The sequence below is a fragment of the Sitodiplosis mosellana genome, unplaced genomic scaffold (assembly GCF_009176505.1).
Source record: "Sitodiplosis mosellana isolate CC-2019 unplaced genomic scaffold, AAFC_SMos_1.0 Smas_scaffold_6226, whole genome shotgun sequence".
In the NCBI taxonomy this organism is placed as follows: Eukaryota; Metazoa; Arthropoda; class Insecta; order Diptera; family Cecidomyiidae; genus Sitodiplosis; species Sitodiplosis mosellana.
In genome coordinates, this window is record NW_022601467.1 from 19,422,946 (window position 1) to 19,441,129 (window position 18,184).

At 36.2% G+C, this 18,184-nt stretch overlaps 4 protein-coding genes and 1 long non-coding RNA gene across 7 annotated transcripts in view; 2 read left to right on the forward strand and 3 right to left on the reverse strand.

Moving 5' to 3' along the window:
• LOC129578723 (uncharacterized) overlaps positions 1-675 on the forward strand; it is a 3,796-nt gene extending 3,121 nt beyond the window's left edge. The window contains exon 2 of the long non-coding RNA XR_008689132.1: positions 21-675. This is a non-coding gene — a long non-coding RNA (uncharacterized LOC129578723). The remainder of the gene's footprint in view (positions 1-20) is intronic.
• LOC129578688 (uncharacterized) lies at positions 582-7,018 on the reverse strand. The gene is made up of 11 exons (XM_055467623.1): positions 6,824-7,018; positions 6,336-6,429; positions 4,131-4,862; positions 3,073-4,004; positions 2,871-2,983; positions 2,280-2,778; positions 2,094-2,176; positions 1,374-2,003; positions 1,160-1,298; positions 925-1,088; positions 582-834 (listed from the first exon to the last, which is right to left on the reverse strand). The coding sequence occupies exons 1-11, from the start codon at positions 6,864-6,866 to the stop codon at positions 787-789; spliced, it is 3,477 nt and encodes a 1,158-aa protein (XP_055323598.1). The 5' UTR covers positions 6,867-7,018; the 3' UTR covers positions 582-786.
• Positions 7,019-9,470: 2,452 nt separating this feature from the next.
• On the reverse strand, positions 9,471-12,559 carry LOC129578726 (tyrosine-protein kinase Abl-like). Of its 3 annotated transcripts, XM_055467708.1 has the most exons (6): positions 12,352-12,559; positions 11,921-12,066; positions 11,366-11,848; positions 10,688-11,274; positions 10,340-10,563; positions 9,471-10,245 (listed from the first exon to the last, which is right to left on the reverse strand). In XM_055467708.1, exons 4-6 carry the CDS (start codon positions 11,023-11,025, stop codon positions 9,704-9,706), a joined length of 1,104 nt encoding a protein of 367 aa, XP_055323683.1. In that variant the 5' UTR covers positions 11,026-11,274; positions 11,366-11,848; positions 11,921-12,066; positions 12,352-12,559; the 3' UTR covers positions 9,471-9,703. The 3 variants fall into 3 exon arrangements, with proteins under 3 accessions (XP_055323683.1, XP_055323684.1, XP_055323685.1); XM_055467709.1 differs by lacking the exons at positions 11,921-12,066; positions 12,352-12,559 and having other exon boundaries at positions 10,340-10,560; positions 10,688-11,419; XM_055467710.1 differs by lacking the exons at positions 11,921-12,066; positions 12,352-12,559 and having other exon boundaries at positions 10,340-10,443; positions 10,688-11,416.
• Positions 12,560-12,640: 81 nt separating this feature from the next.
• On the forward strand, positions 12,641-14,533 carry LOC129578727 (electron transfer flavoprotein subunit alpha, mitochondrial). The gene is made up of 6 exons (XM_055467712.1): positions 12,641-12,797; positions 13,081-13,224; positions 13,295-13,559; positions 13,635-13,847; positions 13,915-14,066; positions 14,164-14,533. The coding sequence occupies exons 1-6, from the start codon at positions 12,759-12,761 to the stop codon at positions 14,338-14,340; spliced, it is 990 nt and encodes a 329-aa protein (XP_055323687.1). The 5' UTR covers positions 12,641-12,758; the 3' UTR covers positions 14,341-14,533.
• LOC129578725 (zinc finger protein 90 homolog) lies at positions 14,390-17,931 on the reverse strand. Its single transcript, XM_055467707.1, has 9 exons — positions 17,273-17,931; positions 17,000-17,158; positions 16,648-16,881; positions 16,324-16,585; positions 16,131-16,243; positions 15,844-15,964; positions 15,513-15,757; positions 15,332-15,442; positions 14,390-15,227 (listed from the first exon to the last, which is right to left on the reverse strand). The coding sequence occupies exons 1-8, from the start codon at positions 17,453-17,455 to the stop codon at positions 15,437-15,439; spliced, it is 1,323 nt and encodes a 440-aa protein (XP_055323682.1). The 5' UTR covers positions 17,456-17,931; the 3' UTR covers positions 14,390-15,227; positions 15,332-15,436.
• Positions 17,932-18,184: the final 253 nt, after the last annotated feature.

Sequence of the window (18,184 nt, forward strand, 5' to 3'; positions counted from 1 at the left end):
AATATTCGGAAACACAAAAGGTTGAATTTAATTTGCAATAAGCAATAGCACTGATGCAGCAATTTCCCGTTCAGAATAAACTCTTTTTAATAACCTCGTTTTTTTTCTTTGATGAGAGTAAATTGGCTTATCAATGGGTGTTTTTTCGCCTACTAAAATGTTACAAGAATTTCGATGAAAAATACCGGAAATGATTGCCCCATTTTTTCCAACCAAATCAAGGTTTTCCTCAAATCTGCTTTAATGTTTTTAATGGAATGGAACCTGTGGCTTCTTTTAGATGAATGCAATGACTAAATAATAATTCCAATAATAAAGGATTTCTCTTCTATGACCTCAAAGTCACGTATAGCATAAAAATAGACACAATTTTTTTTACATATCAATTTATTCGCGAAAAGTTTATTTTAAAACAAACAATTATTTATCTTAATTCAATTGCATAGCCATGTCATCTAACTCTAGTCTGAGACATAAATTGAATAAGTTGCCTATGTCTTGTTGACTGTTCCATTTCACACAGTTTTTATCTCAATTGGTAATTTCTTTGTTATTTATATGGTAAAAAAAATTCTTCTTACTTTTATTAAAGGCCTTGAATTATCAACTGTTTTCTTTATTGTTTTTTTGTTGTTGTTTAGTTTTTGGTTCTATTTTACGTCGATGAATAGATTTTTCAAAAAAAAAAAAGTTTCTCGATTCGCGTTGATCATTGACAGTTTGAAGTTGATATCATCTGTCAAGAAGGAGCTGAACATTTTTCGCATCTTTTGGCGGTCTATTGTTTTATGGAGCTGTAGTCATCTTGTATCGAGTGTTGCAGAATGCATGTGCCTGAGAAAAATAAACGGAAATATCATTTGAAATTGTTGGTTTCTTCTCTGCACTTTGACTTGAAAAGTTAAGTGTTTAGGTGACACTTACATTACACTCCTTCATTGTTGCTTCGGATGAACACCAGTAGCTTGGTCCAAATGTACACTTGTTGTTTGCTCCAATCAATGGTCGGTTTCTGTGTGTCTTTTCATGAGATTCGACAGATTCGATGGATTCATCTGACTCGGTAGATTCATCAGATGCATATACATCTAAATCACAAAAATCACATTCAATTTCAATTATGAAAACATTTTCTATTTTTTTTTTCTCAAATAAATACCTCCGTTGATTTCAACGAATATGTTGCTGTTGCCGTTTCGGAAGCATTTTCCAACTTTCACGCAAATCTCTGAACGTTTTTCAGATCTATTCAGCAACATTGTCACACTGACACCGTAGATTTTCATGAAATCATGGCACTATGAATGGAAATAAGAACGCATGACACTGTGTTTCTGTTTGAAAGAGCATTGAGCAAATGTTGCACTACAAACCTGTTGATAGTATTTCGCTGCAATCAAATGGCACGTTGTTTCAGCGACAATATCCTTATCTTTTGGTCCATTTTTCTCAAGAACGGTGGCCAAATTATCAACAGCCGTATTACAAATGCCGCACTCCAAAACGTCGCGTTGGCTCGTGTCTTTCCTCAAATGGCTAAGACAGAAGTTGAGTTCGGCGCACAATTCTTTCGGTGGAACGGTTGAAAGCATACTGATTATGAGGTCAGCATATTCTTCGATGAATTTCTTGCATTTGGCTGTGTATTTGCCGGGGAATGCATGGCAAACCTGACGAACAGCATTCTCGATTTCCGCTTCCGTTTTTTTATTTTTCAAATCGGCTTCTAGTTTCGTTGCAATCAATTGACACAGCACACATTGTGGCGTTTCTGAGTACTTTTCCATCAATTGATCGGACATTTGTTCAATTTTCTGTGCAACTGCAAGTGTTTCTGCGTCGCAGAATCCAAGTCCATGGCAGATTTCTTTTGGTGATACTTTCTGGATGATCGAATTGACAATGTAATCCGCATTCTTGTCAACGACTTCAATGCATTTCTCCTTCAAGTCGTGCTTGCGGAATTTTGAGCAAGCTTGCTCCAAAACTTGTTTGATATGTTCCTGTAAATATTGCCAAAGAACAACATTAAAAATTCACACTAACTTATGTGGTTCTGTGTGATTTTCGGGGAAAAATCCATTTCAAATTACCCGTGATTTATCATTTTCGACTTTCTTCTCCACTTCTTTCACCAATTGTTCGCACAAAATACATTCGGGAGCAGCATCTTCATCTGTGAGCAATCAACGATTTTAATTAGATTTCGAATTTAGACTCAATGAAGTTTGTTTTGTTTCTGTCTTTGTCAAACAAAAGTTATGCTAGACCACACTTACCAATCTCTGGAGATTGTTCGGGCGCTTCTTCTTCGCTGCTCTCACACAGACAGGCTTTTGTGCAAAGTACTTTGGGTGATTCGCTTGGGAAGTGTTTGATGATTTCATTTGCGTATGCATCGATGAATTTCTTGCACTGTGGTCGGAACGAATTTGGTAGAGCGGTACAAACTTGTTTCACACAATTTTCAACGTCTTCTTGTGCGGTTTTGTTGTTCAGTTGTTCTTCAACCTTTTTGACGACAACTTCACACACACGACATACGTATGGGTTTGGCTTTGGTTTGGGTTTAATTTCGGGCAATGGAACCATTTGAACGAATTCAGTTTTTGCAAAGCAGAATCCCAAGGCCAAGCATACTTCTTTGGGTGTGACTTCTTTGATGAGTAAATCGACAATGTAATCGGATTCTTTGTCAATTGCAGCCAAACATTTATTTTTCATTGTGACTTTCGGCAGAGAGTGGCATGCCTCTTCAAGAACCTTTTTGATATGATCCTAATGGAAGATAAAAAGCCGGAAAACTCGCCGATTAGCCACAATCCTTTCGAAGCCTAATACATAACAAAAGATGCATTATAAATACAAACCCTTGATTTATCCTCCGCAATTCTTTTCTCCATTTTTTTCACCAATTCCTTACACAAAAGGCATTCAGGCGCGGAAACTTGTTCCGAATCAACTTCATAAACCGTGTTTGTAACTGTGGATTATAAATAAAATGGATAAGAAACAATGATATCCGTTCTTAAATAAAAGGCACAACGCTACAACGATAAAAAATGTACATACGATAATCATTGTAGCTGGCTTTATCTCCAATTTTCTCGATAAGTACTTCCTCTTTATCCGTACAACATTTCAAGTACAAGCAAATATCGCGTGGTGAAAAATCGTTAGCCAATTTATCAACCAGTTCAGCCGTATACGTGTTGATAAAGTCAAGGCATTCGGCCTTCAAATCATCTTTCAAACGATTGCACAGAACATGCAATTTATCTTCGATATTCTGTTTTGATTTGTTGTGTTGCAATTGATCCTCAATGTCTTGCACCAAGAACAGACAAAGTGGACATTTTTCGTTGGCCGTCGATGTGGATTGCACACAAACCGATAATTTCGGGCAAATTTGTGATGGATCAATTTCTTGGATCAACAGAGCAATGATTGCATCGGCATACTGGTCAACAAATGTTTGGCATTCGGATTGGAATTCTTTGCGAACTTTGTGGCACATGTTCAGCACTGAGGCCTTGATATTCTCTTCATTTTGCGGTGAGGCCAATGCATCTTGGACAAAATGCAAGAAATATTCACAGAGTGTGCAGAATTGGTTGCTCTTTTTCTGGCCAGCGTTAGCTGCAAGTTGTTCCGTATTCAAGAGCAACACATCTTTGGGCAACTGGAAGCTTTGTATCGCTTGAGCCGAGAATACTGGTTCATTTTCACCCAAAAGTTTCTTCTTGACGAGTAGCTGACTATTTGGTACCAATGGCATTATTTCGTATGAATGTTGTGGCTGCTGAGTTAAGCCCTTTGGACAGATGCCAATCATGAAGCACGCACCATCTGGATCCAATCCTTGTGTAAGTTTAGCATAGATCACGTCATAGTATTGATCGGCCAAACTCAAACACTCGGATTTGAATGATTTCGTTTGCTTGCAAATGCCTTCGAGAACATTTTTGAATTCCGATTCGGTGGTGTTGGCAACCAGCAAGTCTCTGTTATACATGAAAATTACATTTCGTTAGCTACACATTTAAATTTTCTCCTAATCTATGTATTACTTAACTAGACACAAAGAATAGGTAACGTGAGACTAAACTAAATTCAAAAAATCAGCTTACCTCAAGTGTACAATGAGTTGTTTGCAAAGATCGCATGGAATATCATCGCCTTCGCGCTTGATGAATCCGATTTGTGAGTCGGGGATAATTTCGATTTCGTCCTCTTCGTGTTGATGGAATTGATCGGCGCAAACGCCAGCCATGTGACAAATGTTTTCTGCGTTCAAATTGTCTTTCAGATGTGCGTAGACATCGTTGAAATAGGACAAAACGATAGCTGAGCATCCATCGCTTAGCGAAGACATTTCACCGCATACGGATAACATATTTTCCAAGACCTTATCGCGGTTGGTATTTGCGAATTTCGTTGAGATTATGTTCGAAACTTTGTTGCATTGCCGGCACGTAAGTCCGGTTGATTTCATCTGCACGACCATTTCGTTCGAGTGTTTTGCCAACTCTTTATCGATGAGAGCACTGTTGCACAGTCCCGATACGGAGCACACGACTTGTGGATTCATTTGCGAGCTCAACGCTTCAATCAATTCGGGCACCATGTCATCGGCTACTTTGTCGCACTCTTGACGAATCTTTTTGATTCGAATGAATGCACAGGTGCCTTCAAAGACGGCTTTCAAATCTTCCTGCGTTTCATTGCTGCGCAATTGATCGCGAGCCTGTTTCACCATGTCCAAGCAAATCTGACAAATTGAATCATTGTCTTCTGGATACGTTTGTTTTTCCCAAACCGTTTGAATGCAGTGAGTCACTGCGCCACATGATTTAGCGGTTCTGTAATGTAAATCAAGAGAGAATTGGACTTATGAACTTAATTCAACATGATGACATGCGATGATTATCCACTACATTGCTAACAGATCGTGTCATAAATTCTACCGCCGTTTATGTTAATTAATGAGCGCATAAGAGTCATCATCGAATGATTCATTCAAGGCAACATTGTGATGTCTCGGCCAATTTACATATGTGCGGTTTTATCATACATGTTTATTAGTTGCCGGTTGATTCTTCGAATATTTGATTTTATGAATGTTCATGGAATTGTTTCTGTCGTTCACTGCGATTATTTTTTCTTAAGATGAAAGTTATCAAATGTGAATGACATTCATATCAGCAGTTACAAAAGTCTTGCATTAGTTTTTTTTTCGTGGCTAGATTCCAAAAAAGTATTATGGAATGGCGTAGAAGAAGTAGCGAAAAATATTTCCGATTAAATTTAGTCGCAAAAAGACTCTGTGTTGTTTTCTCTGCGTTTTTTTCCCTTCAATTTGTGACATGCAAGTACGAGCGCACGTTTCAAGACATCGTCATACGACATCCAAAGTGCAAAATGAGCGCAAATGGTTGTTTGTATCGCGAAAAGTCTATCATCGAAGTTGCCGATCGCAAAATACTATCATATTTACAGTTCGGCCCATTATTGTAATGAGACGCAATTGATTTTGATACCATATACTCAATACTCTCGAGTGTTGATTTAGTTTCAGTCAAAATAAAAAATTGACGATTCGTGCAAAAGTGCGTTCTGAATTCATTTATTTATAAAAAAAAAATTTCGATGCAAACGTCATCAAAATGAAGTTGATAATTCTTGATCTCCAATTTCCGATCGTATAGAGCAAAACTGTTTGATTATGTGACAAAAATGAAATTAAATAAATAGCACGCTAATTCAACGCACAATCGCGCAAATTGAAGTCGTTTATTTTAATTATTAAAAGGGAAGTAAACAAAATATGTTCAATTCGATTAAATCTATAATGCGAGTGATAGACGGCCGAGTCAAAGAAAAATAATATATATGATATTCTATCGCGATGTATTCTAAATGTGGAACATAAAGAAAATTCCCGACAGAAAAACGCAGGCAATTCATTGTGTGACAATTGCTTTGTTGTTGTGATATTATACATATATTGAGAAATTCAATAATGTCAATCGCGCAGCCGTTATTATTGTTGCTGTTGTTGCTATTGTTGAAACACCGATACGAAATGAATCACTTCATATATAGCTAAGCACTAATCACATTAACGGACAAACAAAAAGAAATTGTTCAAAACAGCCACACAAACGCACTCACTCACACAATCATTCGAATGAAGACGAAAGTGAAAAAAATACAACAATTACGTCGAAAAGGAGATGCAGGCAATTTGTGTACAAAATGGATACATTTTTGGTGTAATGAAAAAGAAAGAGAGAGAGAGATAGAGATTGACAAAACAATTTTTTTTTACTTACGCCAGACTTTGACACCAATGTACGGGTCCTTTAGCACATTCTGGATTCAATTTTATTGCTGAGTCGGATGTTAAATATGGTGATGCCTCTACCCCTATAACAAAAACACCAAGTTCAAGCAAAAATTAGTTTCATCAATGTCATTTGTTGCACTTTCAAATCGTACAATTCGTATGTACTCAAATGATGCGTACATACAATTCTAAATCGTAGACAAATTAGCTGTAAATTTTCGCAATTTTCTACTAGTCATGATTCGAGTTTACGTATAATGCAAAACGTATTTTTCAATGTTTGACAACTTAAAACGAAGGTGTTTGTTACGTTCACATTTTTCTGTTTGAATGTATTATCATCAAAACGATTTCGTAATTTCTTTTTACCAGAAAATATTTTTAAATCTCATTTTAAAATAAAAATGCTTGACTTATTCCGATTTAAATCCATTTTTTCCTTAAACATAATCAATAAAATGGTGTTCAACTTACCAAAAAATAATAAGCCACAAAAGGCTATAAAGATCGTCTTCATGTTTTGTATTCTACGTCTTTCTTCTCTTGACTTTGTTAAATTACTGAATCACTCACTATCTCTGACAAAATAAAACAACAATACAGATGAACCATGAAAACAGCCGTATTGCAAATGTACGTAGATGTTTGTGTTTTGATTGATAGTTCCAAATCTCACCGCTATGTTACAATGGGCCATTTGAATGTCGTCGGTTTTAAAACCGGTGGCGCCTCCAATTCTAGTAATTTCGTTCATATATTTGATTGATATTATTTTTGTTTTCAAAATATTTCGACTCATTTATCATTTGAAAATATTGGGTGTGCAGTAAAATTGTTTATTTTGGAAATTATCTTTACAACCAGAATGCATAAAAATCATGGAATAAAATGTGTGCTTATGTCAGCATCAAAATTGTGTGAAGCCCATATACTTATTGCTATCTCTTCTTTGTCCGTTTTTCTTTTAAATTCATAATCTGTATCAACAATGCTCAGCGTAATTCCAAATTGAGCCTACATATTCCACACCCCAAATTGATACAAATTATTCAAATAGCTCATATTTGCAAATGCATACTCAATTTGAATTTAAATTAAAAAAAAAACGTTTACATACAGAGCTGTTACTTATAGGCGAATAGAATTTTTCAATGGCAATCATTGTGTCCGATACAACAAATAGTGCACTGGATATTGCAGTTCAAAAATATTTTTTTACTACTTTAGATGCTACGCAGCAGAACATTGCGTTCTATATATCGATTAATTGCGTTCGATGTAAATTAATTAGCTGTAATGAAATGAATCAATAATAATGTGAATGATGAGAAAAATATTCATAATCTAGTACATAAACCTTCAATGCGTTTGAATTCGACAAAGTTATTGTGTGGATTGCTCACTTGCCATTTATCAGAGTAAATTGCTTTAATTTTATCGATCACTGAGCAACGTTCAGCTAGTTTAGGACAACCATAATAACAATGGAAATTCCTTTTTTTTAAAAACGTGAAATTATTTTCGATTTGACGACGCACATAATCAATATCGAAATAGGCATGAGTGCAAGTTAACACACTAAGGGCTGGTAATACTTCGTGTATTAGTGTTGGATCCGGCAATGTTTCAGTAAATTGAGTTTCCAGTGTCAATTTCTTAATTGTTGGGTTTGCATTGAAAAACATCCTAAAGGAAGAATGTTCCAAAGAATCTAATCTGCAACGGTCTCCCAATTTGAACTCTTCCAATCGTTCAAATAAAATGGGTATTTTTGGTACATCAACATCAACAACATGATAAATATCTAGTCGAAAAATTTTTACGTTTTGAAAATATATTGAGTTTTCATTGGTCGGGCCCTTATATAATGTGTCAGGAAATGAGATTTTGGCACCCGATAAATAGACATCGAGAGTTTCAAGAGACTTCAAAATTTCACTGACCTCTTCTTAAAATCCAAAATCGTATAGTTCGATTTTTAAACTTTTCAAATGTGGATTCAAACGCAATGCAGAAGCGACGGCAGATGTGTACTCATCATACGTAACTTTTATATATGCATAGGTGATGTCCAATTGTTGCAAACATGGGAAAGTATCCGCTATAACCGAACTAAAATGGTTTTCGGCTGTATCAATCCACAAGTAACGTAATTTCGGAAAAATTGAACCCAAACATTTCGTTTCGTCAGTCGATGAAAGAATTATAAGTTCCTCAACATTCAAAAAAGGTTTTTTGTAGTGTTCAAATCGCTTTACTTCAGTTTTCACCTCAATCAATGATTCGGCACAGAATTCGCTTATGTACTCCATAATACGATCGACAGTTTTATATCCATCTTTACACCAATCTGCACCACACACAAAATACAACTTGGTTATGATTGAGCCGAAGCAACGCAGCATTTGAAATACGGTTTTTAATTTCAATATTGTAATTGCATTATATGGATAATATGGTGGTATGTGGTACTCTATTAATTCATCATTTTTTGGATCGTGTACATGAAAAATGTCATTCGTGTGACAAAAATGCATATATGGAATATCAATTCTGACTGATTTTCCGCCATATTTTCGCGTGAATGCGATGTTTGTGGCTTTTTTAAGATATTTGTTAGCGTCCGCTACACTAAGCAATTCTACCAAATTCAAATACATAAAAATATGTTCGAGGCAAAATTGATTGATGTCCGTAATTTTCATTTGATCATCACATTGATCAGGTTCCAAGTTCTGTTCCATTGTTTCCTGTTCGAGTTGTATGTTTTCTGCCAACATATTCAATTTGTCATAAAGCTCCTCGTTGAAATTTGTGTCCGCCATTATCGAAAAACTATCGAACAGAAATTAAATGAACAAATGAAAATAAAATCACTTTTGTCACATTTTTTCCATCTCACTTTGAATATTATTCTTAGAAAGTCGTTTGATTTACTTGTTATCAATATACTCACCTAAAATCGAAGTGAACAGCATGAACATCAAAAATGAACTGAAGACGAATGTGTTTGAAAACAAGTGCTCATGGTTCGTGCTAATTGTTTTTTAATTAGTGTAGTCATATTCATATGTTTATGTCTGTTAAGTTTATATAAAATACTTTAAAAACTCCTTATTCATTAAAAGTATAAGCACATAACGTTTGCTTTATTTATTTTGAAAAGAAAAAGAAAGTTTTCTCACTTGTAAAACTACACTTATTCACCAAATCCAAATGGTAACATAAATGAATAATAACTACTAGAAATACTATAATATTGGATATTTGTTATAATAGCGCTCGAAGTGACTTCAAGTCGAAAAATCTTAACTTTTTTATGTAGTTCCGCCAATTTCAATGCTGTGTGACTTTTTATTTGAATCGACTTTTTTTCAGTTGGGCTTTGAAATTGTTCGCCGTTGAATCCATTGTTTTGGGTAAATTCATCGTTTCGGCTAATTCATTTACCAATTGTAATACATGATCGTTTGATTTGGTTACGCTATTATTATTGTTATTGCTACAATGGTAGTTATTAGTATTTGGCACATCTCCAATTGGTTTGTTTCGTTGATATTGTTCATTTCGTTCTTTGATTTCGGCCACGAGTTTCATTTCCAATTTCCCCTTGTTCTTGTTTGCAATTGCCTGCGATGTGGCTGCACTATCGTTGACTTTATCATTGGTAACTCCGGCCGCTGGACTGCCAAGCGAACTGCATGAATCGGTTGATGCTTCATGCTTACGCAAACTCACACCAAACCGTGAGCTTGCCTCTTCAACGCTCGGCTCAGTGGTTGCCACATCATTCGATAGTGTGTTGATTGTTGACTGTGAAATTTGCATTCCGTCGCCATTTGATTCTTCGGGCGGCGGCGGTAGATCCAATGGCGGTGGCGGAAACTCTAGATCAGCTAAATATTCAAACATTAATTTCGATGAAATCAATTAAAACTCATGCATTTTTCCAGAGATAAGAAATGAAGGGAAAAAACAAAATGTCCTTACCTAATGATGGATTAAACGAACGCTTTGGGCTCCCACTCGTGCTGCGGAATGATGAAAATGATATCATTACACCGTCGGCGGTAGTCCGATGTCGTTGCAGTTTACTGAAATTCGAATTGATTGAATTGGTCATTATGACACCACCAGATGAATTACTTCGAATCATTTGCGGTTGAGTTTTCATCGCTGAACGAGGCGACATTGCAGCATTTGAATTCAAGCTACTATGGTTTTATGTGTGTATGCAATATGGTTGAAAAAAGGTGAGCGAGAGTTAAGAAGCGGGCGAAAGCGATAGACATAGAATGGATTGATGTTTATGAATGTGTATTTTGTACTGAAACTTACCTGGAATTGATTGGCGGCGGTGGCGGTAGATCCGACGCCATGGAAGTGTCTGTTTCATTGGTTTTTAGTGATTCTAAATATTGACCGATTCGGGCACCTTTCGGTAGTGTGCCATAGCGATTGATTGCACGCTTCACATTCTGCACTTCCAGTGCACCAACGGTAACGGGCTGTTTGCCCAAACTCGATTGGCCACTGCCCATAATGTTGTTGCTATTTGACTGGGCGATATGTTCTTTCTTTGCTTGTGAATGGTGTTTGCTGTTTCGACTCTCCAGACTACGATTGCCCATCACTGGCGTGGGCTTTTTGAATGAACCGTGCATATTTCGATGCATGTGATCAATACTCTCGGTGTCTGTATCCGGCGTTATATCGGCGGTTTCATTCTCCGAATCACCGCGTCCTCCACGCAATGCCGCTATTTCCCTTGTCAAGCCTAATTCAATTCATGCGAATTAAAATCAAACCATTAATTAATTGAATTAACGTTCAACAAGTTGAATAATTCATTCAATGAAATGGACATCGATTTTCGTCCATCGGTGTCCTCCGATATACGATAGTGGTAGACACGTCCCTCGAATCTAAAAATAACACACCACCAATTTCAAAATTCAATAATTATTCCGTGGCATTGTTGTCGTCGTCATTCAAAATGTATGAGACGAATTTTACCTCAAACTGCTGCTCCGTTGACCGGGTGAACTTTCACTTTCTCGAACCAAAAAAACTGTCCAAGACATTCTATAAAACGCCATCGAGCTATAAATTTATTTTATTCGCATTTGAATCAAAATGTAAACAATGATCAATTTTAGTGAACATAATCTCAATATAATTGACAATCAATGCCGTGAAGAAATAAGAGCGGTAAATTTGATTTTGTGGATTTCAACAAGATGGAAAAAAACCACTGCAAATCTATGAGTCAAAAAATCTATTTGATTTTCCTTTTGATTGTTTTTTCGGACATTTCAACCATCCTTAAGTTATATCAGTTTTTCAATTAATAGCCAACTTTAACAATTCAATTTGAAATTACAGCTGTTTCAACGAAAAATGATTAGTTCCCAGCGGTACTTCCACTTCCACTGCCACTGCCACTGTCACGGTGAATGCTGTTTTTCTGGGCCATATGTTTTCCAGCACGCATTCGCCCTGCGAGGAAAAAAATCAGAAGGAAAATTTTAAAATAAAATTAAAGCAATAGAAACTAGAATATTAGCATACATGTTTCCAATCGCTTCGATCAATTTCTTTGCTTTTTCTTCTGAAAGGTGCCCTGCAATCATCGTCTTCACAATTCTGTTTGCAATCGGGCGCACCTCATTTCTAATTACTTCTAAGAAATCAACTTCCACTTGTGACAACGGTGGCTGAAAAAAAGAAGAAATAAAACACTTGATTATTTCGTCACAATTTTTTGTTGAAAATTTTAAATGCAAAAACAGCTAAAGAGCCAAATTGCACTCAGAAATAATTTCAACAGAAATGAGAAAAAAAACGATATAGAAAGTTTACAATCAATTATTTTCCCTCAAAATCACATTTTTTTTGCAATAAAATCGTGTGATGTTTCAAACGAGAATCCCGTTATTCAACCTTTGAAAGCAAATGCAGAATTTTCGTTTGATTTTTTTTTGTTATACTTCAAAACTTACGGTTCCATTAGAATTCGAATTATCCATTATTCAACAAAGAAAAAATACAAAATCGAATTTTAACTTCTCTTGGCTTTTTTCAAGCAAAAAGGACAGAGAAAACCTATGTCTTAAACTCAATCGATACACCGCAACCAAATGAATGTGCACTAGAGAGCTATTACGTTATTGTTCTAGCTGACCAAATTCGAAATTGGTTCTGTTCATTTAATGTCGACTGAATGGATGCGTTCATTAGCGCTGCGGTTTGGTGACATATTATTTTTAGTACAGGCCAAGAGCACTTCACACGAACAAAGTGATTCTGTCAAAACTGTCAAAAGTGTATTGGATTTAGTCAGTGAACACATATATTTGCCACTACACTCCTCTATCAAGCTTATCTGTGTTGAAACTAGAAAAAAAAAATGTTCAAATCCAAAAATTTATTAATTGGAGCATCTCGGGTAAATAGAATATTATTCATAGAATTAATTTTGTAACCAATCGAATGAGTTAGCTTCCAATGTGGTTTCTCTTAATGATAAATATTTAGAAGAAAAATATCCATAAATGAAGCGCAATCTTGTCTCCAGATCAAAGTCCATAACATAACAAAATTTTTATATAATTTAAAAAACAAATTCAGAGCATTCGTCTCGTTCAAGTAAACGCATAATATTTTCCATTCATTCAATCGGATTGCATATGTTCGATGAATTGGACTAAATTGTTGTCATTTTCATTTAGTTAAACCGACGTTTCCAAAGTACACTCGTCATTGCTGAGCACAATGAAAAGACTTTGACTGCGATCACACAGAATGCCGTCTCAGCAGCTCAGAAAATCGGCGGTGATGTTACCGTTTTGGTTGCGGGCACTGAATGTGCTGCCGTAAGTGTTTACATCCTTTGTATTGACGTGTAGTAGATTTTACAAGAAAAGTTCTGTTTTATTTCCTTAGGTCGCTGAACAGGTATCGAAATTGAAGGGAGTCTCAAAGGTGTTGTTGGCTCAGAATACCGCATTCAAAGGACAAACGGCTGAAACTGTTACCGATGCCGTTGTTGCGCTACAAAATCAATTGAAATTCACACATATTTTGGCTGGTGCTACATCATTTGGGAAAAATGTAACACCAAGAATTGCTGCCAAACTTGATGTGTCGCCTATTTCCGACATTATCGGTATTAAATCACAAGACACATTCGTGCGCACAATTTATGCTGGTAAAATGAATACAGTAGTGTTCTCATGCTGAATCATTCCGATTTATTAACGCCAATTCGTTATTCATGTTTCAGGAAATGCCATTCAAACGCTTAAAGCAAAAGATCCAGTTAAAGTGTTGACCATTCGTGGAACCAACTTTGAAGCCGCCCCAGAGGGTGGCAGTGCAACCGTTGAGAATGCACCAGAAGTGAAGGTGACTGAAGGTCTTTCTTCGTTCCTTGGACAAGAAATCACTAAATCGGATCGTCCAGAATTGACTAGCGCTAAAGTCATCATCTCAGGAGGTAATCCATCATTCACCAAGTGCCAAGTTGAATTCTACACAAAGAAGATTAACGCAATAATTTCTAGGTCGAGGTCTTAAATCAGGAGATAACTTCAAGCTATTGTATGACTTGGCTGATAAACTCGGTGCTGCGGTTGGTGCTTCACGTGCTGCTGTCGATGCTGGTTACGTACCAAACGACTTGCAAATTGGACAAACAGGAAAAATCGTTGCTCCTGTAAGTAAACTCACAAAGTGCCGAACTTTTGGCACAATTCAACATAATGAGGCTTGACTTCGAATTTGTTTCTAAAATGAAATCATTTTCACATTAGGATTTGTACATTGCTGTTGGTATTTCGGGTGCAATTCAACATTTGGCCGGTATGAAGGATTCAAAGACCATTGTGGCCATCAACAAAGATCCAGAAGCGCCAATTTTCCAAGTTTCCGATCATGGTCTCGTTGCTGATTTATTCAAGGCCGTGCCCGAGCTCACCGAAAAGTTGTAAATCAATGCGATTCAGCTGATTTGTTAAACATCGTAAATTCGTATTTAAATTTGTTTTTCCTCTTTTTTTATTTCACATTTTTCTCATAAAAAAAAAATGGATTAAATTGAAATGTTTGCATGAAATTTTCCTGTAAGCACATTGCTATATATTTTCAATAAAAAAAACCATGCGAATGACATTGTTTCAATAATGAATGTGTTTCGTTGATCAAACGAAAATAAAAAGTCATCGTCATCAGTTGACAGAGAAGGATATTTAGCAAATTTAATTGGACTTAGACTCTAATCATTTCTATCGACGTGAAATAGATGTGGTGACATTATCAGTGAAACAAGTAAAAATAACTACGAGTTGATCACATCAAAAAGTAAATGTAAATTTCGGAATTTTAGCGTCGTCAAAAAATCGACCATCAATTTAAAATTAGTAATCTTATTTTGATTTTTTTTTCTTTGTCTCTACTTTCTTTTATCTGAAATCATTTCCATTACATATATTGACATTCTTATCATTATCGTCAAGTAAAACTGTTTTTCTCATCAGCGCAAAATCATCGTGTCAATCCATTCACATATTGTATTGTGGGAAAAAGAGGAAAAAAACAATCCAACTGTGAATTACGATGCATCTTGTGTGTTTTAGGTCCATAATTCTTCCGAAGCACAATCCATGGAATTGCGATTGAATAGATCAGTTGAGGTCATTTCTTCGCCCACCAGATTTCCAACTCGATCGGTAATGAAATGACTACGGATGTGAACGATGAATTCCGAACTTGTTGAAAAGTTTTTCTGGCATATGAAACAGTAATTGGTTGTGTTCAATGGGATAATTGAAATATTTTGCGATTGAGAATTATTGGAGCCAGCTGCTGAAGATGGCGTCTGTAACAGTAAATCCAATTGAAATTGTTTGATCAGACATTTTTTTGATGGATTATTACACTTAAATAAGAGCTATAATTATCGGGATTATCGCTCAATTTTACCTGTGGAAGTTCACGTGCATCGTCTGGTGAATTGAATTCACACTTAATATTCGATGATGTCTTTGTTTTCGTAGCTTCTGCTATCGAGCTACTTTTTCCCTCATGTCAATACTAGCAATTTTGAAAAAAAGAAAAAAAATGTAATTTTCGGATAAAATCGTTTCATATTCCAATTACAAACCTCTAAATGGCTTTTTGCATGGATCGACCATTCATCTCGTGTCCCGAACATTCTTCCGCACAATTCACATGTCCAAGATAGCGGCTGATTTGTACCATGACCTTGTATAGACCCATTGTTTGCTTGCTGGTTTAGTGATTGTTGATTGTGCATGCCACCGTGCAAGAGATTATTCCCGGCAGAATCTTGATGCAAATGCATCAAGTTCTGTTTATTCTCATTGTTTCCAGGTTTCTTTTTTATATCTGAAAATGCAAGATATTTAGCAAAATCTGGTTGAATCCCAATCACTATGATGTCAACACGCATTCTTATACACATATTCTCCTACCTTCAGCACTCAAGTTATTGAGCCGCTTCCCTAACGGCGCTATATTGGTCGGCGTTACATGTTTGAATTTGTTCATGTGAATAACTAACTTGTCGCGACGTGCAAACGCTTTATCGCACACCTAAAATTATTAAAACAATGATAAATAGAACCAGTTTTATAATCACAAAATTCACTTTGGAATCTGATCCCTTGAAGCCAATCGAGTTTATGTTTCCGAGAAATTTTGCCTTTTCTTGACATCATTTTCAATAAGAAATTATAACCGAAATTGATGAATCGCTCACCTCGCAGATATATGGTTTTTCGCCGGTATGGATTCTCATATGGATTGTTAATTTGTCTTTTCGAGCCAGTGCTTTGCCACAGACTGTGCATTCAAATGCTTTATTTGATGACGCTAGACGTAAAATGTCGGAGAAAAATCAGTAAAAACTCATATTCCAAAGGATTTACGATTATTTATAAACATTAACTTACTTTTGGATGGTTTCCGTGTATTTTGCGATGCTTGTTGAACTTGTTGCAGTGCTTTAAGCCTGCTAGCCGGATGCATTGATCCACCTTCAATATACGGTTCAATGAATGGGATTAGATTTGGTCGTGGAACGTTTGGTGGGATATCGGGTGACCAATTGCCTAAACTTTGCAGGACACGAACGCCACTTTCATACCCCATGCCAACATCGTCAGGAACGGTAAATGTGTTTTCGACGCCCGACGATGAGGTGGTCGACGGTCCCTGTTCAAACGAAACTTTTTTGAATCGGACACAATTTGCACAATTTTTAATTTATGAATTACCTTGATTGGGTTCGAGTTCAAATACGGATTTGGAATATTAACGGAACTGCTTTGATGCGATGCACTGTGACTTTGATTATTTACCATATTTTGATTATTAGACGTGGAATGATTCTGTGCTTGCTTATTTAATTGCATCGAAACCTGATGCATGTGCTGTTGCACCTCCATATGTGCTTCCAAATATGAATTCTTTTGTTCGGTTGTCATTTTATCTACGTTCACTGTTCCGTCCTGATGATTCACAATGAACACCAAAAAAAAAACGATAACAAAACAGAATAAGAACACAAACACCATTTGTGGAAATTATCTCATACTTGACTTTCGTTTAATTTCGTGTATTAGATACCTGAAAGTTGATTGTCGCTGTAACGGCTCGCATTGAATCAGAATAGTTTCGAAGAACTGTATCGCTCTGCACACATATTGCTTTCCACTCATAAAATTGTTCCAATCGCAGTATGCACCGTTCACAAATCTTTTTTGGCAGAAAATCGTCTTTCGATATCTACGAAAATAGACGTAAATAAACAATTCAACACTAATGAAAAAAAATTGTGAGCAGGGGGGCGGTCAGACATTGCGCGTATGAAATGTCCTAAAGAATACACAATATATTTACCGCTACGGGAAGGAATGAGCGCACTTTATACAGAATTTGTCGTTGTTCGGCTTCCTTATCGAATAAATTGATTTTAGCCCCGTGACGGAGCGAACAGAATCGACAAAGATCAGTGAAAGCGGTAAAATTTATCTCGTTTGCATCTGTATCTGTTTGTGTATTGTTTAGCATATTCACCGCCATTTTTTGAAATTAAATTCTAAATTCATTTGGTTGTTTTTCCCTTTCGTTTGCTTCTCTTTTGGAACTTATCACATATGTTATCAATTCGTTTTCCAAAGACGAGTCATTACAGACAATCTTATCACTGTTAAAAACACGATTGCTTGCCATCAATTTCGAGAATGCATTCGTTCACACTTGATTTACACTAGCTACTCATGTCTGCATAGCTATTCATATTCGTCGGGATTTCACTGTCTCGGTGGGAAAAATCAATATTTACATCCCCCTCAAACGAATGATGGCAACGCTTCAACGGTCCAAATTGTCAAACTTTAGTAAAACACGAGTCGAGCATTTTTTTTCTTTTTTTTTTGAAAAAGAATTATACTTATAATCATAATACTGAGCGAATTTTATAGACACTTCATTTTAAAAGCGAATTTTCAACAAACAAAAATTAAGACGTGATCGTTGATGCAATCAGAATCTGTGTTGATTGTTGCGAAAAATATTGATGGGCGTCGCCATTCACATTTTATACCCCTCACGCGCAACATTTCGATGCCAGCTTCGGGCAGATATTTGCTTCCATTTACGAATGTGGTTGACAGTGTTGCCAGGGTACAGGTTTTTTGATGGCGACGCCTAAAAATAGGGAAATTTATTCAAATCTTATCTTGAAACGTTTATATAGGCACTATTTTGGATTAGCCTTGCCATACTTCAAGGCATGCAAGTCCAGCTTTG